A 24,484-nucleotide genomic window follows, 5' to 3' on the forward strand; every position below is an offset into this window, starting at 1 on the left:
CTCAGTCAGGAAACATCCACAGGCAGGGGCACTGCTCTCACCGCTAAGAGGGTGGTATTAGTTTGTAACCACTCAGCAACCAACTCTAGAGCGTCTAGTGTGCAGACAACGCCGGGGGCCCTCTTTGCATCCTCTCATCAGCTGAGCCCATTCCCTATGTCTTCAACGGAAACATCTGGAATGGAATTTTCCCCTTTGTAACTAGAAGACCACCCTTTCTCTATTTTGTCTACCTCCATCCTCGTCTCCTCTGGCAGTCACCAGATTGTTCTCTGTATCTATGAATCTGCTTCTGTTTTGTTTTTTAAATCCTACATGTACTGAAATCAATCATATGGTATTTATCTTTCTCTCAAGTATTACACTTAGCCTAATACCCTCTAGATACACCTATTTGTCACAACTGGCAAGGTTTCATTCTTTATAAATGTAATTTTCAAATGAATATATACAATATATATTTTACATCTTTTTATCCATTCAGCTATGATGGAAAACTGGATTGCCTCCATAATTGGCTGCTGTATTTATAGCTCCAATAATATTGAGTCTGCATATATCTTTTTGAATTAGTGCTTCTGTTTTTTTTTTATTTAAACTCAATTTGAGGGGATCCCTAGGTGGCTCAGAGGTTTAGCGCCTGCCTTTGGGCACAGGGTGCGATCCTGGAGTCCCGGGATCGAGTCCCGCGTTGGGCTCCCAGCATGGAGCCTGCTTCTCCCTCTGCCTATGTCTCTGCCTCTTTCTCTCTCTCTCTGTGTCTATCATGAATTAATAAATAAACAAAAATAAATAAAAATAAATTCCATTTGATTAATATATAATGTATTATTACTTTCAGAGGCAGGATTTAGTGATTCACCAGATGCACATAACACCCAGTGCTCATGACATCAAGTGCCCTCCTTAACGCCCATCACCCAGTTACCTCATCCACCCACCCATCTCCCCTCAAGTAATCCTCAGTTTGTTTCCTATAGAGTCTCTTACTGTTTGTCTCCCTCTCCATTTTCATCTGATTTTTTCTTCCCTTCCCCAATGTTCATGTGTTTTGTTTCTTAAATTCCACATATAAGTGGAAGAAAATAATTTGTCTTTCTCTGACTGACTTATTTCACTCATAATAATACCCTCCACTTTGATGCATGTAGTTACAAATGCCAAAATTTCATTTTCTGATGACTAATATTTATATATCTATAAATATAAATAATAATTTGTATATAATATGTATATCACATCTTTATCCTTTCATCTGTTGATGGACATCTAGGCTCTTTCCATATTTTTCCTGTTGTTGATAATGCTGCTATAACCCTTGGTGTGCATGTGCCCCTTCAAATTACTATGTTTATCCTTTGGATAAATACCTAGTACTGCGACCCATCAATTGCCCTGCTGGGGATTTACCCCAATGATACAGATGCAGTGAAACGCCAGGACACCTGCACCCCGATGTTTCTAGCAGCAATGTCCACAATAGCCAAACTGTGGAAGGAGCCTCGGTGTCCATCGAAAGATGAATGGATAAAGAAGATGTGGTTTATGTATACAATGGAATATTCCTCAGCCATTAGAGACGACAATTACCCACCATTTGCTTCAACATGGATGGAACTGGAGGGTATTATGCTGAGTGAAGTAAGTCAATCGGAGAAGGACAAACATATGTTCTCATTCATTTGGGGAATATAAATAATAATGAAAGGGAATAGAAGGGAAGGGAGAAGAAATAGGTAGGAAATATCTGAAAGGGAGACAGAACATAAAGACTCCTGACTCTGGCAAACGAACTAGGGGTGGCAAGTGATGCAGAGCATTTTCTCATGTGCATGTTGGCCATGTCTATGTCTTCCTCTGTGAGATTTCTCTTCATGTCTTTTGCCCATTTCATGATTGGATTGCTTGTTTCTCGGTGTTGAGTTTAATAAGTTCTTTATAGATCTTGGAAACTACCCCTTTATCTGATACGTCATTTGCAAATATCTTCTCCCATTCTGCAGGTTGTCTTTGAGTTTTGTTGACTGTATCCTTTGCTGTGCAAAAGCTTCTTATCTTGAAGAAGTCCTAATAGTTCATTTTTGCTTTTGTTTCTTTTGCCTTCATGTATGTATCTTGCAAGAAGTTGCTGTGGCCAAGTTCAAAATGGGTGTTGCCTGTGTTCTCCTCTAGGATTTTGATGGAATCTTGTCTCACATTTAGATCTTTCATCCATTTTGAGTTTATCTTTGTGTATGGTGAAAGAGAGTGGTCTAGTTTCATTCTTCTGCATGTGGATGTCCAATTTTCCCAGCACCATTTATTGAAGAGACTGTCTTTCTTTCAGTGGATAGTCTTTCCTCCTTTATCAAATATTAGTTGACCATAAAGTTGAGGGTCCACTTCTGGATTCTCTATTCTGTTCCATTGATCTAGGTGTCTGTTTTTGTGCCAGTACCACACTGTCTTGATGACCACAGCTTTGTAGTACAACCTGAAATCTGGCATTGTGATGCCCCCAGCTATGGTTTTCTTTTTTAAAATTTCCCTGGGAATTCGGGGTCTTTTCTGATTCCACACAAATCTTAAAATAATTTGTTCTAACTCTCTGAAGAAAGTCCATGGTATTTTGATAGGGATTGCATTAAGCGTGTAAATTGCCCTGGGTAACATCGACATTTTCACAATATTAATTCTGCCAATCCATGAGCATGGAATATTTTTCCATCTCTTTGTGTCTTCCTCAATTTCTTTAAGAAGTGTCTATAGTTTTTAGGGTATAGATCCTTTACCTCTTTCGTTAGGTTCATTCCTAGGTATCTTATGCTTTTGGGTGCAATTGTAAATGGGATTGACTCCTTAATTTCTCTCTCTTCACATAGAAAAAAAATTTCTCTTTCTTCAGTCTCATTGTTAGTGTATAGAAATGCCACTGATTTCTGGGCATTGATTTTGTATCCTGCCACACTACCAAATTGCTGTATGAGTTCTAGCAATCTTGGGGTGGAGGCTTTTGGGTTTTCTAGGTACAGTATCATGTCATTGACGAAGAGAGAGTGTTTGACTTCTTCTTTGCCAATTTGAATGCCTTTAATGTCTTTTTGTTGTCTGATTGCTGAGGCTAGGACTTCCAGTACTATGTTGAATAGCAGTGGTGAGAGTGGACATCCCTGTCTTGTTCCTGATCTTAGGGGAAAGGCTCCCAGTGCTTCCCCATTGAGAATATTTGCTGTGGGCTTTTCGTAGATGGCTTTTAAGATGTAGAGGAATGTTTCCTCTATCCCTACACTCTGAAGAGTCTTGATCAGGAATGGATGCTGTATTTTGTCAAATGCTTTCTCTGCATCTAATGAGAGGATCATATGGTTCTTGGTTTTTCTCTTGCTGATATGATGAATCACATTGATTGTTTTACAAGTGTTGAACCAGCCTTGTGTCCCGGGGATGAATCCTACTTGGTCATGGTGAGTAATTTTCTTAATGTACTGTTGGATCCTATTGGCTAGTATCTTGTTGAGAATTTTTGCATCCATGTTCATCAGGGATATTAGTCTGTAATTCTCCTTTTTGCTGGGGTCTTTGTCTGGTTTTGGAATTAAGGTGATGCTGGCCTCATAGAACGAATTTGGAAGTACTCCATCTCTTTCTGTTTTTCCAAACAGCTTTAGTAGAATAGGTATGGTTTCTTCTCTAAACGTTTGATAGAATTCCCCAGGGAAGCCATATGGCCCTGGACTTTTGTGTCTTGGGAGGTTTTTGATGACTGCTTCAATCTCCTCCCTGGTTTTTGGCCTGTTCAGGTTTTCTATGTCTTCCTGTTCCAGTTTTGGTAGTTTGTGGCTTTCCAGGAATGCGTCCATTTCTTCTAGATTGCCTAATTTATTGGCGTATAGGTGTTGATAATATGTTTTTAAAATCGTTTGTATTTCCTTGGTGTTGGTAGTGATCTCTCCTTTCTCATTCATGATTTTATTAATTTGAGTCTTCTCTCTCTTCTTTTTAATAAGGCTGGCTAATGGCTTATCTATCTTATTGACTCTTTCAAAGAACGAACTCCTGGTTTTGTTGATCTGTTCCATAGTTCTTCTGGTCTCAATGTCGTTGAGTTCTGCTCGAATCTTTATGAACTCTCTTCTTCTGCTGAATGTAGGATCTATTTGCTGTTTTTTCTCTAGCTCCTTTAGGTGTAAGGTTACCCTTTGTATTTGAGTTCTTTCCAGTTTTAGAATGGATGCTTGTATTGTGATGCATTTCTCCCTCAGGACTGCTTTTGCGGCAACGGTTATATCTTCATTCTCATTAGTTTCCATGAATCTTTTTAATTCTTCCTTAATTTCCTGGTTGACCCTTTCATCTTTTAGCAGTTTGGTCCTTAACCTCCACGTGTTTGAAGTCCTTCCAAACATCTTGTTGTGATTTAGTTCTAATTTCAAGGCATTATGGTCTGAGAATATGCAGGGGACGATCCCAATCTTTTGGTATCGGTTCAGACCCGATTTGTGACCCAGTATGTGGTCTATTCTGGAGAAAGTTCCATGTGCACTTGAGAAGAATGTGTATTCAGTTGAGTTTGGATGTAAAGTTCTGTAGATATCTGTGAAATCCATCTGGTCCACTGTATCATTTAAAGCTCTCCTTTCTTTGGAGATGTTGTGTTTAGAAGACCTATCGAGTATAGAAAGCGCTAGATTGAAGTCACCAAGTATAAGTGTATTATTATCTAAGTATGTCTTAATTTTGGTTATTAATTGATTGATATATTTGGCAGCTCCCACATTCGGGGCATATATACTGAGGATTGTTAAGTCCACTTGTTGGATAGATCCTTTATCCAGTCTGACACCCTGTGCCTTTTGATGGGGTCATTAAGCCCGTTCACCTTCAGAGTTACTATCAAAAGATATGAGTATAGTTTCATCATGATACCTATTCAGTCCTTGTTTTTGTGGATTGTTCCACTGAACTTCTTCTTAAAGGGGAATTTTAAGAGTCCCCCTTATTGTTTCTTGCAGAGCTGGTTTAGAGGTCACATATTCTTTCAGTTCCTGCCTGTCTTGGAAGCTCTGTATCTCTCCTTCCATTCTGAATGAGAGCCTTGCTGGATAAAGTATTCTTGGTTGCATGTTCTTCTCATTGAGGACCCCGAATATATCTTGCCAGCCCTTTCTGGCCTGCCAGGTCTCTGTGGGAGGTCTGCTCTTACCCCAATACTCCTCCCCACAAAAGTCAGGGATTTCTTGTCTCTTGCTGCTTTAAGGATCTTCTCTTTATGTTTGGAATTTGCAAGCTTAACTATTAAATGTCAAGTAGTTGAACGGTTTTTATTGATTTTAGGGGGGTATCTCTCTATTTCCTGGATCTGAATGCCTGTTTCCCTTCCCAGATTAGGAAAGTTTTCAGCTATGATTTGTTCAAATACATATTCTGGCCCTCTGTCCCTTTCGGCGTCCTTGGGAACCCCAATTAAATGTAGGTTTTTCTTCCTCAGGCTGTCGTTTATTTCCCTTAATTTATCCCCATAGTCTTTTAATTGTTTGTCTCTTTTTTCATCAGTTTCCCTCTTTGCCATCACCTTGTCTTCTATGTCACTCCCTCGTTCTTATACCTCGTTAACCCTCGTCATTAGGACTTCTAGTTTGGATTGCATCTCATTCAATTGATTTTTAATTTCTGCCTGATTGGATCTAAGTTCTGCAGTCATGAAGTCTCTTGAGTCCTTTATGCTTTTTTCTAGAGCCACCAGTAGCTATGTAAATAGTGCTTCTGAATTGGCTTTCTGACATTGAATTGTAATCCAGATGTAACTGTGTGGGAGAGAGGACTGTTCCTAATTCTTTTGAGGTGAGGTTTTCCTTCTAGTCATTTTGCTCAGTGCAGAGTGGCCCAAAACAAGTTGCATTGGGAAAAGGAGAAAAAGAGAGGAGAGAAAGAAGGAAAGAAAAGAAAAAAAGAAAAAAGAAAAAAGGAAGAAAATGAGAAAAAAAGAGAAGAAAAAAGAGTGGGGGAAGTGAACAGAAATAAAAAAAAAAAAAAACAAAAAACCCACGGGGAACAGAATTTTCTGATTCTGTATACTTTAAGTCCCTTGACTTCCCCTGGAACTTGTCCGTCTAGCTGGTCTTCTGGGGTGGTGCCTGTTGTGCTGATTTTCAGGTGTTAGCACTTGGGGGAGCTTCCCAGCCCCCTGCCTGGTGCAGGGCTCAGGGGGGGTTGTTTGCCCCGTGAGGCCCCAGGAGGAACAACCCCAGCGGCGGGGCCAGCTCTGGAGCCCTGGATCAGCTCCCTCAGTAACTCCCAAACTCTCTGTCTGCAGGGCCTGGAGGCTCCGGGGCGGGGCCACTGATCTGCTCAGCTTGGGCAGGAGCTTCCTCGCTGTCCTGGGCCCTCCCGGCCTCTGCCTGTCCCGGGGGGAGGCCGGATCCTGGGCTGTGTCCCCGCGCCCTGTGCTCCGGGGCCTGCGCTGTTGGATTCGCACTCCCTGCAGCGCAGCCCCCTCTGCGGAGCCGCCCCCGAGCCCCCCCGAGCTGCTCCCGCCCCGCAGCCCCCTCCACGGAGCCGCCCCCGAGTCCCCCCGAGCCCCCCGAGCTGCTCCCGCCCTGCAGCCCCCTCCGCGGAGCCGCCCCCGAGTCCCCCCGAGTCCCCCCGAGCTGCTCCCGCCCCGCAGCCCCCTCCGCGGAGCCGCCCCCGAGCCTCCCGAGCTGCTCCCGGGGCCACGCAGCCCCCTCCGCGGAGCCGCCGCCCGAGCCCCTCCGAGCTGCTCCGGGTCCCCCGCCCGCGCTGCAGCCCTTAGGGAGCTCGGCGCACTGTCCCGGGGCGCAGGTGTCTGTTAGTGTCCCCGGAGCCCGAGGGCATCCCCGCCCTCCTGGGTCCTGCTCCAACTCCCCGCGAGCCCCTTTCCGCCCGGGAAGGTTGGTGCAGCTCCTGCTTCTCCGGGACGGGGCTCTCCTGTCCTGGGGACACTCGCCCCGGCCTCAGCCCGGCTCCTCGTGGGGCCCCTCCCCCTTGGAGGCCTTTCGTTTCTTTATTTCTTTTTCCCCGTCTTCCTACCTTGATAGAAGCGCGAACTCTTCTCACCGTAGCATTCCAGCTGTTCTTCTCTTTAAATCTCAGGCAGAATTCGTAGATTTTCAGGATGGTTTGAAGGTTATCTAGGTAATTTGGTGGGGACAGGTGACTTGGGGACCCTACTCTTCCGCCATCTTGCCCCTCCTCCCCCAGGAATATATATATATGTATATATATATATATTTTTTTAAAGACACATTTATTCAGCGTCATGATCAGACTATTACATTTAGCAATCAACAGCATGGGTGCAAAAAAAATCTACATTAAAACCCTTTGTTGGAATGCTTTGCACTTTCCACAGAACAGAACTAAAATTAGAACAGAAATTTAGAACAGAAACTAAAATAACCTGTTATACAATTAGTCACAAATATAGTCCTGGAGTTTTTTGCCAATACATGAGTATTGTCTAAAACATGTCTTCTTTGTAGCAGCTAGGCCCCGCCACCACTGTGCTTGGCTGAGTTCACAAATCTGTTGTAACCTGTAGCTTCCCTGTCACTTCTGCTAAGCTTTGTTTCCTGGCATTAATTAAAACCTTCTGCCACTGCCATAGGTGCTGCTGCTGCTGCTGCTGCTGCTGCTGGAACCGCCATAGCCACCTTGGTTTCATGGTTTGGCAAAGTATTGGCCTCCACCATCATAGGGGCCAGAGCTTCTGCCTCCAAAACTTCCTCCTTTCATGGGTCCAAAATTTGAGGATTGATTGTTGTAATTGCCAAAATCGTTATAGCTTCCGCCACCTCCAAAGTTGCTTCCATCATTACCAAATCCATTATAGCCATCCCCACTGCCACCGTATCCACCACCATCTCGACCACTGAAGTTTCCTCCACAACCAAAGTTGTCATTCCCACCAAAACCACCTCCACGACCACCACCAACGTTTCCAGAACCACTTCGGCCTCTTTGGCTGGACGAAGCACTAGCCATCTCTTGCTTCGATAGGGCTTTCCTTACTTCACAGTTGTGGCCATTCACAGTATGGGATTTTTGAATGACAATCTTGTCTACAGAGTCGTGGTCGTCAAAGGTCACAAAAGCAAAACCTCTCTTTTTGCCACTGCCTTGGTCAGTCACTCAATCTCAATCACTTCAATTTTCCCATACTGTTCAAAATAATCTCTTAGATGATGTTCTTCAGTGTCTTATTTAATGCCACCAACAAAAATCCTTTTCACAGTTAAGTGGGCACCGGGTCTTTGAGAATCTTCTCGGGAGACAGCCCTCTTTGGTTCCACGACTCTTCCGGCCACCTCGAGCGGCCGGGCCTTCATGGCCCGTCCGCCTCCTCCACGGTGGCGTAGGTGAGAACCCAAAGCCTCTGGAGCACTTGGTGTTGGGCTCTCTCATTACCACACAGTCCATAAGCGTCCCCCATTGCTCAAAATGGGTCCTCAGACTCTCATCGGTTGTTTCGAAGCTCAGACCGCCGATGAAGAGCTTCCACAGCTGCTCGGGCTCTTTGGGAGACTCTGACTTAGACGTGACCACGGTGGGAGGGGAGACTTTAACGATGCTTACTCAGCGGCGTCCAGGGGCAGAAAGGAGTAATCTAACGGATGTATCTAGGAATATATATATATTTAAAGAAACAACCTACAGCAATAGCTGAGTCTGTAAAGAGTATTCATCACCCTCCAAAGGCTCACGGCCCGACAGAGATGTCAACAGGCATAAGAAGGAGCAAGAGAAACTATAATGCGGTTCTCATCTCCCTTTTGCTGCAGAATGTCAAGGGCCCACCTACCTCTGTGGGCCTCCACGGGCTCATGTACAGAATGAAGCCACCAGGGATTGCCTTCGGCTCTGACTCTCGGTGCTTTCAGTTGTGAATGTTTCACTCATGTGCAACTGTGAATTCCGGCGGAGTGTGTCACTGGACTTTTGTCGCAAAGGACAGATGAGTTGTTCGTGTTGTGAGGGAATGCCAGAAGTGGCCAGAGCAATGGGATGCCAGCTAACAGTGAAACAGCCAGTCTACAAAAATTCTATCTGCAGGCTCAGGTGTGACACGCACACACAAACACACGCGCACTTACACGTGTGCACAACAGCGCACCATAAGAGGCAATGTACAAGTAACTGGAGACAGAATCCATTTAAACAATATTTCTTATGTCAGTAAGACTCACACAGGAAATTCTGATCTTGCTATTACTGTTAGCTTAAATTGTAAAGTCAAGAATATCACAGAGCTGATTAATTTTGCACTGCTCAACTGCAGCTCTAGCATGGGATTGTCCTTCAGTTACGTGGACAATTTTACTCTACAGCTTGGCACTAAGAAACGCAGGGCTCTATGGCCACACACATCTGTCTGTAGCCAACCTATTTAACACACTGGACTCTAGGACATACTGCACTACAGGGCCAGTCATTTCATACTGTACATAAACAGATGCAGATATCATTCACAAAATTATCTCTGATATGGCCTGGCTGAAAATCCCAAGGGTAAAGTCTATTTGAAATGTAACATTCTTAATGCAACGTTTTGGTGGATTTTTTTTTCCTCCAAGAGGAATAGAAATGAGGTCAGACAACGCGTCACGGCAGCCTGGCCGATTTTGTGAAGTGGACGCTGACCCAATGGGATAGTAGGTTACGTAATAGAGGATAGTATTCAGTGAATATGACACCTAATTTATTAATACCAAATAAACCCTAGACTATTTGTTGTAGAATGCCCAATAGCTCACACAATGAAATGGCATTTTAACCTAATTTCTACTTTGAGCTTTCAAATACACTTGCTTCATGAATTCCATAAAAGAAATTAGAACTGTAAAAGTTCCCAGCTATTTCTGAATGCACACACATCCAGGCACAAGAATCTCTACCACTTATGCCAGCAGATCTTTCTTCACAACCATCTGTAGGCCACTACACATTTAAGAATATTTGAGAATTGAGGATGAACTGATCCACTTAAGTTGGGAATGTGAGTTGTTAGTTTACCTTGTCACTTTTCTCAGTAGAAACATTTTGAAGTACAAGAGATCTTCTCACTTATCCCAACAAGAGGAAACTAGAGTCCTAGACGGTTTAAGTCTCACAGCACGACATCTTTCACAAAGTAATCATGGACTGTCTATTAAAATGTCAGTCCGGGTTTGTCATGGGAGAACAACACTCATATCTACTAGGACACCTCCAAACCAGGAGAAAAGACAGAGTCTTCTGTTACTTTCCATTTGTGCCTCACAGATAACGGGACTTGAATACACGGAAGAGGAGCAAATGTTGGACGTGACGAGTGGGTGACACTTAACTGAGCGGGTACCGGTGCCCAAGAGGTGGCCACTGTGTCAGACCCTGGACCCATTTGGGCCCATGACGTCTTACTCCTGGGATTCTTCTGAAAAGATTCAAAACCTGAGGTAAGTCAAAGGACACATGCATGCATGCACACACAAATACACAATATTTACATTTAAAATTCTTATCTCATGAGATGGCTTGAGAACAATTGGCCTATAGGGTTCCTGTGGGATTAGGTATTTCTTGTTATTACTCAGTTTACTGCTCCCTCTTTGGGCTTTCAGTTTCATAAAAGGGTAGGAAGCTCTAATTACAAGGGAAGAAAAATGAAGGTACCTAACAAAACACAACACACCAGGAACACTTGTGCAAATGTTTTCTTCCAAAAAATGACCCTCCACTTCACTTACTTTAATTTGGGTGCCATTCAAAAGGTATAAAAAGCCTTAGCAACTAAAGGAGACTGGATTTCCATTAAAAAGGGGAAAGAAACCAGCACTGCATGTCCCTGCTGAATTTTTACCTGGATTCTCAGGACTAATTCTACTTGTATACAAAGCATCTTTGTTTTAAGCTACCACCTTTAGAGAAAATCACATCGTATGCATTTGCACGGTTTGACGTTTAAGTAGAAAACGTTTCTCTCGTAACATGATTTTGAACAATCAGAAATTACGGTGCATTTCCTAAATGCTTATGAGGATGCATGCAATCATCTTCGAAGCTGTTGCCACCAACACTCAGAATGATTTGCCTGGCACCCTGTGGAGACCTCTCCTCTGCCCTCCGGGATTGTCTTCCCTTAATCAAGGGGCAGCCCTGAGGCCAGCGCTGGCACCAAATGCTCAGCGTCGCCCCCCCACCTTCTCGCTGGGATCCCATTACCAACAGCTGCTCAAGTCCTAGTTGGCACCCACGAGAGACTTTGCCGCAGGCCCGCTCAGCCACAGGATACCACAGTGAAGCGCTTAGCAATGCAAGACGGGTTGTGCAGCGCGACGCCCAGGAGGAAGACCAGGACGCAGGCCACAGGATCACAGTGCACACCCGAGACCAGGTGGAGCTTTGCACCCCGCCGCCGCCGCCTCCTGGGGCGGTCCCCCCGACGCCCTTGCTGGGGCTGCTGTTCCCCAGGGATCGTCACCACCCTCCGTGACGGGCTTCTGCTGGCCCCGGGGCAGCAGGCGGCAGCCCACGTCTCTGGGCAGCAGCGCTCGCTCCTTGGAGATGGGCAAGGGCAGCATGTAGCACCCCTTCGCTGGGAAGTCTGATGAAGCCCGGGGTGTGCTGGGTCGCGTGCCGAATGGTGATGACCGCCAGGACCTCGGGGTCGTTGGGGAGCTGTGACACGGAGAAGCCCGGGGGCAGCTTGGTGATGCCCCAGCTCGTCCTCCTCTGCTGGAGGCCCACGGAGCAGCAGGTGTGTTTGCAGTGCAGCAGCTTGGGCCTTCGACTGGGGCTGGAGTCACTGAAGCAGATCTGACACGGCAGCGGACTCCCGGCGGGGGGTGTCCTTCGTGGCCCGGGGGCGGGGAGGCCCAGGCCCAGGCCCAGGCCCAGGCCCAGGCGGAGGAGCTTGCTGTCAGAGGCCGGCGCCCGCGGCCTCCTCCTTGTGGTCTTTCCTAGTGGCCAGGCGGCCCGGGAGCTCACAGGCCCAGGGCACACGCGGGTATGTTAGTTTGTCTCTCCTCGGCGGGCTCCGGCGCTCCCTGCAGAGGCGGCGGCGGCCTGGCCCGGTGGTCCCTGATGGAGGCTTGGCGGCGGCTCGGGAGGCGCCCCACCTGCCCGCCGCCCTGGGCGCTCCCGGTCGGAGCCCGCCGCCAGGAAATCAAGCATTCTTTTAAGATCTTCATCTGGGGATCCCTGGGTGGCGCAGAGGTGTGGCGCCTGCCTTTGGGCCAGGGCCTGGTCCCGGAGTCCCGGGATCCAGTCCCACGTCGGGCTCCTGGCATGGAGCCTACTTCTCCCTCTGCCTGTGTCTCTGCGTCTCTCTCTCTCTCTCTCTCTCTCTCTCTCCCTCTTTCTCTCATAAATATAGAAGTAAAAAAATCTTTAAGAAAAAAAGATCTTGATCTGTGAACTTGAGAGACCTGTCCCCTTGAGATGCCATCTATTTCCAGGAGTCACCTCCCTCGTCAATTTTAAGTTTAGATTTCTAGCTGAAGTGCAATTCCAAGAGTCTAAAGTCTCTTTTAACTGGGACATGTGGACCTAAAAGTCAAGTTCCTGAAGTTTGACTACTGTATGGGTAGTGAGGAGGACCGGGTATCGTCTCTACCAAGGGGGTTCAAGGCAGTCTTTCTTCTTAGACCTTCCAAATCAGAAGGATGGGAGAAAAGTGACTTTACTATGGAGAGTTGTAGGAATCCACTGAATCCACTTCAGTTTATATGTATATCACAAAACCTCAAAGACAGTACGTAGGACTAAAATCTGAAACAAGAGAAAAAGAAAAAAATAAAAAAGAAGTGATGGCCACTGTAAGCAGAGAGGTGGACTTTCTGGGGAAGGATCAAATGGCAACTGTAGACATTAAAATCATGCTAACCACACAGGAATTTAGTGAGCTCCTGAGCATGGAGCATTCAGTGAGCTTGCAGGTAGCGCCCCAGGACTTTCACAAACTTAAATATAACCCAAAACAGACCAATGAGAACAGTCAGGAACTGTGGAGAATGAGAAAGGATATAACATCTGTGTAGGGAAATACTACAAGGAGAAGAAAACACGGGACATAGAATTAAAAGAAATAAATACTTGAAGTACTAATGACAGAAAACTTGTCTTTCATGTACCTGAACTACAAACCCATACGTCTCAGAAAAGTCCAAGCAGGATATCTATCATGGGACCAACACTTTGCATGTGATATAACTTTGTGAAACATGAAGATAAGAAGAAAATGTTGACAGAAACTTCCCTGGAGCAAAACGAGAGTCATCAAAATTTCATTGGTTTCTCTTCAGCCAGACAGAGAAGCCAACCCAGAGTTGGAGGGACAGATTTTAAGTATGGAAAGAAAAACGCTGTCCATCTGAAGTTCTGCATTCATCAAATGACCTCTCCAAATTGCCCAGTGTCCAGAACTTCCGTGCTTTTTGTCCTTCTTTCTAATTATTGCTGGCACTTGAAGAGTTCTCTTCTCTCTCAGGCACTGGGGAAATTTCATAAAAATGACATTTTTTTCTTTTGGAGTTTGATTTGCCAACATATAGTATAACCCCCAGTACTCATCCCGTCAGGTACCCCCCACAGTGTGTGACACTCAGACACCCCATCCCCCCACCAACCTCCCCTTCCACTACCCCTTGTTCATTTCCCAGAGTTAGGAGTCTCTCGTGTTCTGTCTCCCTCACTGATATTTCCCCCTCATTTGCTCTCCCTTCCCCTTTATTCATTTTCAGTATTTTTATATTCCCCAAATGAATGCGACCATATAATGTTTGTCCTTCTCCCTCTGACTTACTTCACTCAGCATAATACCCTCCAGTTCCATCCACGTCAAAGCAAATGGTGGGGATTCATCACTTCTGATGGCTGAGTAATATTCCACTGTATACATAGACCACATCGTCTGTATCCATTCATTGCCGATGGACACCGAGGTTCCTTCCACTGTTTGGCTATTGTGGACATTGCTGCTATGAACATTGGGGTGCAGGTGTCCTGGCATATCCTCTACTCTCTACTTCCATGACTTGGACTATTTACATACCTTGTGGTCACACAAACACATGGTATTTGTGTTTCTGTGATTGGCTTATTACACTTACAATAATGCTCTCTAGCTTCGAGTCAGTAAGGGTCTGAGAATCCACTAGAAAGATCCAGGAGACAGTTGATGACTGAACACACCCTCAATGACAGTAGGAGGAGTGGTTGGGCCCCTCCCTAACAACAAGATTGCTAATGCCATGTTTCCCTAGATTTGGGTGTGGAGAACCTTGAGGACTGAAGGAATGAGATGGGAAAATCTCCAGGTAGGAAACAATGCTGAGTAAACCCAATGGGAGATTTTTCCTGGGGAAAGTTGGGTTAGAGCTGCACATTTGGAGACTGAGCAAGTTGCATAGGAAATCAGATAAGAAAATGAGGTATGTGTAGGAATCACATTTGTCCACTTTATAATTTCGTGACAAAATAGTAGAAAACAAGCCTTCAGTGTGCGGGGTTTGTGAACATCTGTTCTCACTTTCTAAAAAGTACCTTTCCCTACACTTTCCCCTCTTTGCCAAAATCAAATGTCCAATCTCGGTTCTGTCTGGTTGACATCACTTGGGAATCATGCATGTAAGAGTTAGGATCTTTCTTGTCATTGACCTCCAGGGCACATAATCTGTGGCGACACAAGAACTCGCTCCCAGATACCTGAGCCTGGAGACCTGTAGGCTGTGCCAGGTGGTGGGTGGGAAGTAAAGTCTGTAACTGACAGGACATGTCACATCATGTTCATGTCTCTGTCCTCACTTTGCCTCCTCCTCCAAGACCTCTCGTGCAGCTGGATTCATTAAAGACTATTTGCTGTGAGGCTCTGCACGTGCTCCATTCTAGTTTGGGCCTTGCCACCCTCCACACCTCACCTGAGTGTGATGTAGAAATGTATTTCCTTCTTAGTGCGACCTCTGCACACATGCTCTGGAAGTTCTCAGTGGATGGTAGGATTTCTTTTTGTTTGTTTGTTTGTTTTGTTAGTCTTTCTTTTAGTCTTTTTTTAATAATAAATTTATTTTTTATTGGTGTTCAATTTGCCAACATACAGAATAACACCCAGTGCTCATCCCGTCAAGTGCCCCCCTTAGTGCCCGTCACCCATTCACGCCCACCCCCTGCCCTCCTCCCCTTCCACCACCCCTAGTTCGTTTCCCAGAGTTAGGAGTCTTTATGTTCTGTCTCCCTTTCTGATATTTCCCACACATTTCTTCTCCCTTCCCTTCTATTCCCTTTCACTATTATTTATATTCCCCAAATGAATGAGAACATACACTGTTTGTCCTTCTCTGATTGACTCATTTCACTCAGCATAATACCCTCCAGTTCGGATGGTAGGATTTCTAGAGGGCTGTGTCAAGGGGCTGGTTGTTGGGGCTCCACCACAGACTTATTCTCATGGACCTGCTCACCTGCCACCTGCCATTGATCAGGTCCAGGACAGAGACTCTGGGGAGCAATCCAGGGGTCTCTGCTCCCCTCCAATCCAGTAGCACAGCCACACAACCGTGGCCCTGCCTCCTATCAGGCCCCTGGTATCACCACACTCTGACATTTCCTCAAGCTTCTCCAGAACGTACATCCCCATCCTCTCTTTCCAACGTCTTGGGCAAACTCTGGTGCGTAGCATGTGTTCATGTGGCCCTACTGTTATGGATATTGGAATAGAACTGTAGGTACGAAGTCAGAGATCAACCTCCACAATACACAGGGGAAGAGACCCAGGCTGGGGAGGACCTAAGGAAGGGACAGATCATCTGGAATTCAGGATACCTCAACCCTGGAGAAGTGAGGTCTAGGATATCACCGCCAATAGTTCTGTACTTTACTTTCCCCCACCCACCCTGAAATCATTTCTGCGTTGTCGATTGGAAACGAGTCTGTGGATTCAGGGGGTTCCAAGGAATGAAAAAATATGGTGCCTGTAATGTATTTGCTCCTTCATCCTTTTTCACTTCCTCTCTTTGCTCTCCACAGGTTCCTCTTTACACCACTCATCCATTTTCTCTTTCTAGGACTCTGGCCCTGTAGATCCTGGTATCATCCAGGCACTGGAAGCCTTGCCTCATCAGGGTCTAGGAAATCTCTGCAGCCACTCTCACCCCCTTCCTTAGCACTGCCCAGCACCTGACCCTGGGCCTGCACCACTGATTCATGGTGAGTGATCTGTCCTGAATGGCCCAGCAGGGAGCCAGGCCTTAAGTCAAAAGCCAGCCAATCTGGCTCTGCCCTAGACTCCCTGCACACAGTCTAGTTCTACCCTACCCTGCACATGGTCTAGTTCTACCCTAGGTGACTCTGGTCATACTTGAAATCTTCCCTTCCTTTCAGCTGTCAAACCTTCTCCATTACAGGACCCAGGAGAAAGAGCAGAGGATGCAGTTTCTCAGCAGGAACACAAAGCCGTGTAAATGCGCAGTGCCTGCCACGAAAAGGGTAAGGGAAAGAAGTACACGTGTTGCTCATCACTCCCTCAACTTTCTTGGTGGGTCTGCAGCTTGATCAGCCAAAATGCCTAGGTAGCTGCTCTTGCCTAGGTTCAAAAAATAAGAGGATGGCCGACATCTATGCAGGCCACTGGAGGATGCCCTGAGCACATCCCCCAGGGACCCAGTAGCTACTCCCATCATGCAGCAGAGCATGAAGGGCTATGTCCGCCAGCAGCTGCTTCCCTTGGACGCAGGGCTCTGGGTGCCTGAAGGCCATCATGGGCAGGCCTGGACAAGGTGTTGTGCATTCTTTGCTTTCTGAAGGGCACCCTTGATGCTGTTCTTCATCTCCCTCTGCAGGACACAGCCCTGCCTTTGTAACAGGCTCCAAGTCAGCAGAGAGCTTGCTCTGTTAATCACTAGTTGTGAAGAGGCATTTGGGGGTGGTCCTGTGCTCCCCCTACCAGGCATCTGTTAAATGAGTGAAGACACAGGGCACTCCAGTGCTCCCACAAGCACGACTGCTCCCCTCTCCCAGATTTGCATTCCTCTGGCACATGGTAGGCCCTGGTATCAAGGTGGGAACATGATGGGATCCCCATTTTTGAGCAGAGGTTTTTCTTGGTTGAGTGTTCACTTGGTTTTACAGATATGTAACTGGTCAGTGTGTTGTTTACTTGGTGTTTTCATTGGGGGAAGTTGGGCTGGAGCTTCCTAGTCTCCCATTCTGCTGATATCACTCTCTCTCAGTTTTCTTTTAAATTTATTTTTTGTATTACCTTAGTTGTAGTAATCATTTCAGACTATTAACTCTAAGAAATGAACAAGGGGTAGTGGAAAGGGAGGTCGGCGGGGGGATGGGGTGACTGGTGACAGGCACGGAGGGAGGCACTTGACGGGATGAGCACTGGGGGTTATATGTTGGCAAGTCAAACTCCAGTAAAAAATATACAAAAAAAATAAAAGAGACAAAGGCCAAGTATAATATAATCTATGTTTTATTTTATACTTCCCTGATTGTTAAAATCTAAACAGAAGTTTTGCTTAAACATAAAAAGAAAAAGAGAAAACACATTGATAGGATTAAGTACTAGGAGCAGAAGGAGGGTGTGCAAGGAAGGCTGTCCTGGAAAGGGTTGCACATTTGCAGACACACCAGCAGAATGGCCCACAAAGCTTGGACCCAGTGAAGGCTGTGCTTAAGCCATAGGTCAGTCCTGAGGCTTGAGCATAGAAGGTGTCTCCTTCCTGCTCCTCCCCAATCCAAGCTGCATGGACACAGAACAGGGCCAGCATATCCCTTGAGTGCACTGGACAGGTCTCTTCCTTCAGCATCTTCAGGCCAGAGTCCCCTGCTCTCCACACATACATGTGCACTTATGTGCACTCACCAAGCACAGGGGTACACACTTATGTCCAGGAACATGCAGTCACATCGACACACAAACAAAGCTTCTGATTTCAGACCTCCCTCACCCTCACAGGCTCAGGTTCCAACTCCAGAGTCAAGATGTGCGTCAGTGTCATTAGCAGACTGACAAAGGGCCATTGCAGAGGCAGGATGTCAACCATCCTTCCTGAGGACCCAGCCAGGGAGAAACTGTATTCTGTACCCTTCTGGTGTGAAGGAAAATTCTACTGAGCAACTGGGGCTGCCTGAGTTCATTAGGGAGGTCCAGATGCCGCTTCTGAGATGCCATCCAGCTCTGCTTCACTCCTCAATAACCAGTTGATAAGAAAGCACAGAGTCAGGAGCCCAGTTCCTAGGAGGTCCCCCAGCCCTGTGAGATAGGGGATACAGTGGTTGTCTGGATCCAGGGCCTGGTGCCATGTCAGCCGAACCATCACTTCTGCCAGGTACAGCAGAATCGTCACCTGGCAAGCAAGACACACACAAAAAATGACAACTAAGTCAGAAAGCCAAGTGTCACTAAGAAACACTAGCAGATTTCAAAGGCAGAAACCAAGGTGACCATGTCAACTCCAGGGAGTTTCCTTCCTCCCACTTTTCTTGGGGTCAATGCCCAGCTCTGAGCTCATGCAGAGGCAGAAAGGCCACCTTCATCCATACTTGCCTAGCCTCCCTCTCTGTGGTCAGGCCCTGCTCGTGTCATCCTTAGGTGTTAGACCATCTCTGCCACACCAGCTCCTCTCACTGTCCTTGGAAACTCAAGACACAGACCTTACTGGGACTTTAATTTGGGTTTTCTGGAAGCCCTTGGATGAACAGCTTTGGACAGTAAGCCATTCCTGAAAGTGCTACTGGCTAGTCTGCACAGTCCTAGCATTTCATTTCAGGGCTCCTTGGTCCCCTGACCCAGGCTGACTCCAGCCCCTTCCCTGCTCAAGACAGTTTCTCACTGTACCCCAGCCTATCCTTCAGAGTCAGGGACATGCAGCCACTGCAAGTGTCCTAACTCAAGGAGATTTGAAAATGTCAGTCCCTGGTTCTAGCATTGCCCTCCTAGAATTGCCCATCAGTGCCCAGTTATCTCTGCGGACACCTTGGTCCCAGGAGAGACACTGGCCATCTAGTCTGGGCAGACAGCCTGCAGAGTACTACCCAGAGGCAGGCATCAGCTTGACCTCTTTCATCATGTCCTTATAACCATCCAACCCTGACTAAAGTCCACATATACCTTTTAGCAACACCCCAGCAGGGTCTCTGCCCACCCTATCTGTGATGGGTGATGTGCATGGCCCATTTCATCAGCTAGATCTCCTCAAACAACTTGCTTCATGACAACTGGCTGCAACTTCAGGATCATCCTCTGATCCTCTGGTAAGGTGTGTCCAGCATGCTATATGTAGTACTGAGTGTTCCTTGTCGGGAGTGTACCTTATGAAGTGTGCAGTATAGCATGTGTTGTATGTAATGTGCAGTGTGAAGTGTGCAATGCAGAATGTGGAGTGGCCTCTGTGTCTGGATCATGCCCTTGGGCTTGCATAAGTTGACTTCTTAGAAGATGGGGGCTGTACCCTGCCATGTCCAGGAACCCACCACCCGTACCCCTTCAGCATCTTTCCCAGGACAAGGAGATAAATCTAACTAACCACCGAATGCTGTTCTGATATTGCTATAGTTATCCTTACCTGGATTAGGCTTGCTAGCAGATAGAACACCACAAAGATCTTACTGTTTGGGACCAAATGGCCTTCCACCAAGTAGATGATGTAGAAGAAAATCAGATGGCCTGGAACCACCAGAAAGAGCAGGACTCGGGCTGATATGGAATTAATTTCTGGAAAAGACAAAACCAAGGATGTTGTATGACCTTTTGGACAGCAGAGGCCACCTTGGCATGTGACCGTCTCCCGGGAGGCATCCACATTCATTTATCTACTACATGAGTGTTTACTGAGCACCTACTACATGGCAAGCATGTTCTAGCAGATGGGGATACAATCCTGTCCCTTCCCTCATGGAACTGACATCTTAGGGAAGAAAAAACCCCCAAAAGTGAGTAGCAGAAACAAACAAGAAACATCATTTGAAATTGACCAGTTCTAAGGGGAAAATAAACCAGGGTAAGGTAGTAGAGAACAAAGTGTATATTAGTATGATGAATACTAGAGACTAGAAGCCCCCTAGAGAAGATGACATATAAGCTGACATATGAATCTGGAGGAGAGGACTCTGGGCAGAGGAAAGAGAACATGCAAGGGGCTTAAGGTGGAAGGGAGCTCTGGAATGTGGAAGAACAAAGGCTCAGCATGTGGAATTAGTAATCCATGGAAGGGTGGGACATTCATGGGGGGCCTCAGGCAGCCCCTTCCTCATGCTATACCTCTGGGATCTATTTGACACATTCTCTTTTGGCTTCAGCACTCAAAGAATTTGAGACTCTGCAAAAAGTATGACTTCTCTGCCCCAAACACTCACACTTTAAAAACTGTAACATGTGAATGCAACTGACTTCTCAAACAGAAATAGAGTTTCAATAAAAAGTCTCCACTTGTCTCTGAGTTAATATATTTCATCAAGCTAATAAGAAAGAGGAGGAATGATCATAAGGCTTAGAAGCTAAAAACACTACCATAAAATAATATGTAGAGAAAGGTGAGAATACTCAAGAGCTCCAAAACCTATTCATGATGAAAAAGTAGACAAGCTAAGAAGATTCTTTGGAAAAAAAGTAGAAGCAAAATAAATAACTGCTACTGGCAGCTGACACTAAAACTCAAGAAAATCTATAGAAACACTACGTAAATAAAAATTCAGTAAAAAAAAAAAAATGCTGCTATTACTGGCTGCCCTCCACGACCCAGATCTATGTGTTGTAAGCTAACCCTCAATGTGATTATATTTGGAAATGATTAGGTTATAAGGGCACAACATTCATGAATGCCATTAGTGCTTATAATCTTTTAAGAGAGACCTCAAAAGGCTTCTTCACTCCTTCCACCATGTTAACAACACAACAAAAAGACAACTGTCTAAGAATCAGAAAGCAGGCCATCACCAGACAGAATTTGTTAGTGCCTTGACCTTGAACTTACACCCACCAAGCTATAAAAAATAAGTTTCTTGTGTTTATGATAGACCCATTCTATACCTCCATTATAGCAGCCTGAACTAAGGTACAGAAATAATAGAGAAAAAGAAATAGATTTTCTATATATAAATGACAAATTAGAAAATGTAATAGGAATTTCCACTTTAAGACAAGATGGCTAGATATATTTCTTCCTATTCCTCTCATTAAATACAATTAAAACTCTTGAACATTATATATAAATCAAACATAAGATTTAAAAAGGGGGAGGGGGATGGGGAAAGATGGCAGAAGAGTAGGGCTCAGAAGTCACCTGTCCCCACCAAATTACCTAGATAACCTTCAAATCATCCTGAAAATCTACGAATTCGGCCTGAGATTTAAAGAGAGACCAGCTGGAATGCTACAGTGAGAAGAGTTCAAAAGAAATAAAAACAAAAGGCCTCCCAGGGGGAGGGGCCCCGCGAGGAGCCGGGCTGAGGCCGGGGCGAGTGTCCCCAGGACAGGAGAGCCCCGTCCCGGAGAAGCAGGAGCTGCACCAACATTCCCGGGTGGAAAGGGGCTCGCAGGGAGTTGGAGCAGGACCCAGGAGGGCGGGGATGCCCTCGGGCTCCCGGGGACACTAACAGACACCTGCGCCCCGGGAGAGCCGCCACGCCCCGAGGCCGAGCTCCTTGAAGGGCTGCAGCGCGCGGCTGGACCCGGAGCATCTCGGAAGCGGCTCAGACAGAGGCAGAGGCTCCGCACAGAGGTGGCTGCGGGGCCAGGAGCGCGAATCCAACAGCGCAGGCCCAGGAGCACAGGGCGCCAGGGACACAGCCCAGGATCTGGTGCTCCCTCTGGGATAGGCAGAAGCCAGGAGGGCACAGGACAGCAGGGACACTACTGCCCCAAGCAGAGCAGATCAGCGGCCCCGCCCCCGGAGCATCCAGGCCCTGCAGAGGGAGAGCTCCATAGTTACTGCAGGAGCTGAATCCAGGGCTCCAGAGCGGCTGCCACCACTGTTGTCGTTCCTCCTGGGGCCTCACAGGAAAAACAACCCCCACTGGAAAAACAACCCCCACTGAGCCTCACAGTGGCCTCACCGGATAAACAGGATAAACATCACTCACTGACGCCTGCACCAGGCAGGGGGATGAACATCTCCCCCAAGTGCTAACACCTGTAAATCTGCACAGCAGGCCCCGCCCCCAGAAGACCAGCTAGATGGACAGGGGAAAAACAATTATTGACCAAGCAATACTGGAAAGTTTCAGGGTAAGTCGAGGGATTTACAGTATACAAAATCAGAGGATACTCCCATTGTTTTTTTGTTTTGTTTTCTTTTTGTTTTATTTTTTAATTTGTTTGCTCCCCCCCCCTTTTTTCTCTTCCTTTTTTTTCTTTCCTTCTTTCTCTTCTCTCCTTTTCTCCTTTCCCCAACACAACTTGTTCATGGCCACTATGCACTGAGCAAAATGACTAGAAGGAAAACCTCACCTCAAAAGAAAGAATCAGAAACAGTCCTCTCTCCCCCAGAGTTACAAAACCTGGATCACAATTCAATGTCAGAAAGCCAATTCAGAAGCACTATTATAAAGCTACTGGTGACTCTAGAAAAAAGCATAAAGGACTCAAGATAATTCATGACTGCAGAATTAAGATCTAATCAGGCAGAAATTAAAAATCAATTAAATGAGGTGCAATCCAAACTAGAGGTCCTAAGACGAGGGTTAACGAGGTGGAAGAACAAGTGAGTGACATAGAAGACAAGGTGATGGCAAAGAGGGAAACTGAGGAAAAAAGAGACAATTAAAACATCCTGAGGATAGATTAAGGGAAAAAAGTGACAGCCTAAGGAAGAAAAATCTACATTTAATTGGGGTTCCCGAGGGCGCAGAAAGGGCCAGAGGGCCAGAATATGTATTTGAACAAATCATAGCTGAAAACTTTCCTAATCTGGGAAGGGAAACAGGTATTCGGATCCAGGAAATAGAGAGATTCCCCCCCTAAAATCAATAAAAACTACTCAAAACCTCGACATTTAATAGTGAAGCTTGCAATTCCAAAGATAAAGAGAATATCCTTAAAGCAGCAAGAGACAAGAAATCCCTAACTTATATGGTGAGAAAGATCAGATTAAGAGCAGACCTCTCTACAGAGACCTGGCAGGCCCGAAAGGGAGAAAAACATGCAGCCAAGAATACTTTATCCAGCAAGGCTCTCATTTAGAATAGAAGGAGAGATAAAGAGCTTCCAAGACAGGCAGAAACTGAAAGAATATGTGACCACCAAGCCAGCTCTGCAAGAAATCTTAAGGGGGACTCTTAAAATTCCTCTTTAAGAAGAAGTCCAATGGAACAATCCACAAAAAAAGGGACTGAATAGGTATCATGATGACACTAAATTCATATCTTTCAAAAGTAACTCTGAACGTGAATGGGCTTAATGACCCCATCAAAAGGTGCAAGGTTTCAGACTGGATAAAAAAGCAGGACCCATCTATTTGCTGTCTACAAGAGACTCATTTTAGACATAAGGACACCTACAGCCTGAAAATAAAAGATTGGAGAAACATATACCATTCAAATAGCCCTCAAAAGAAAGCAGGGGTAGCCATCCTTATATCAGATAAATTAAACTTTATCCCGAAGACTGTAGTGAGAGATGAAGACGGACAATATATCATACTTCAAGGATCTATCCAACAAGAAGGCTTAACAATCATGAATATTTATGCCCCAAATGTGGGAGCTGCCAAGAATATCAATCAATTAATAACAAAAGTTAAGACATACTTAGAATATAATACACTTATACTTGGTGACTTTAATGTAGAGCTTTCTACACTCGATAGGTCTTCTAAGCACAACATCTCCAAAGAAACCAGAGCTTTAAATGAAACACTGGACCAGATGGATTTCACAGATATCTACACAACTTTACGTCCAAACGCAACTGAATACACATTCTTCTCAAGTGCACATGGAACTTTCTCCAGAATAGACCACATACAGGGACACAAATCTGGTCTGAACCAATATCAAAAGATTGGGATCGCCCCCTGCGTATTCTCAGACCATAATGCCTTGGAATTAGAACTAAATCACAACAAGATGTGTGGAAGGACTTCAAACACGTGGAGGTTAAGGACCATCCTGCAAAAAGATGAAAGGGCCAACCAGGAAATGAAGGAATTTTAAAGATTCATGGAAATTAATGAGAATGAAGATACAACCATTCAAAATCTTTGGGATACAGCAAAAGCAGTCCTGAGGGGAAAATACATCTCAATACAAGCATCCATCTGAAAACTGGAAAGAACTCAAATACAAAAGCTAAACTTACACCTAAAGGAGCAAGAGAAAAAACAGCAAATAGATCCTACACCCAGCAGAAGAGAGTTACTAAAGATTCAAGCAGAACTCAATGAAATCGAAACCAGAAGAACTGAGGAACAGATGAACAAAACCAGGAGTTGGTTCTTTGAAAGAATTAATAAGAGAGATAAACCATCAGCCAGCCTTATTAAAAAGAGGAGAGAGAAGACTCAAATTAATA

The 24,484-nt window shown here is 45.6% G+C and overlaps 1 protein-coding gene and 1 pseudogene across 11 annotated transcripts in view; both read right to left on the reverse strand.

The window, feature by feature from the left end:
* Positions 1-11,251: 11,251 nt before the first annotated feature.
* On the reverse strand, positions 11,252-12,164 carry LOC100688116 (annotated as a pseudogene).
* A 5,264-nt stretch (positions 12,165-17,428) lies between these two features.
* The window catches only part of SLC41A3 (solute carrier family 41 member 3), a 90,758-nt gene continuing 83,702 nt past the window's right edge, over positions 17,429-24,484 (reverse strand). For all 11 annotated transcript variants that reach the window (XM_038565424.1, XM_038565423.1, XM_038565426.1 and 8 more), the window contains 2 exons: positions 19,542-19,690; positions 17,429-18,323 (listed from right to left, as the gene is read on the reverse strand). In XM_038565424.1, coding sequence (XP_038421352.1) covers positions 18,114-18,323; positions 19,542-19,690 — 359 coding nt within the window. In that variant the 3' untranslated portion in view covers positions 17,429-18,113. The remainder of the gene's footprint in view (positions 18,324-19,541; positions 19,691-24,484) is intronic.

This window comes from Canis lupus, chromosome 20 (genome assembly GCF_011100685.1).
Source record: "Canis lupus familiaris isolate Mischka breed German Shepherd chromosome 20, alternate assembly UU_Cfam_GSD_1.0, whole genome shotgun sequence".
Lineage (NCBI taxonomy): Eukaryota > Metazoa > Chordata > Mammalia > Carnivora > Canidae > Canis > Canis lupus.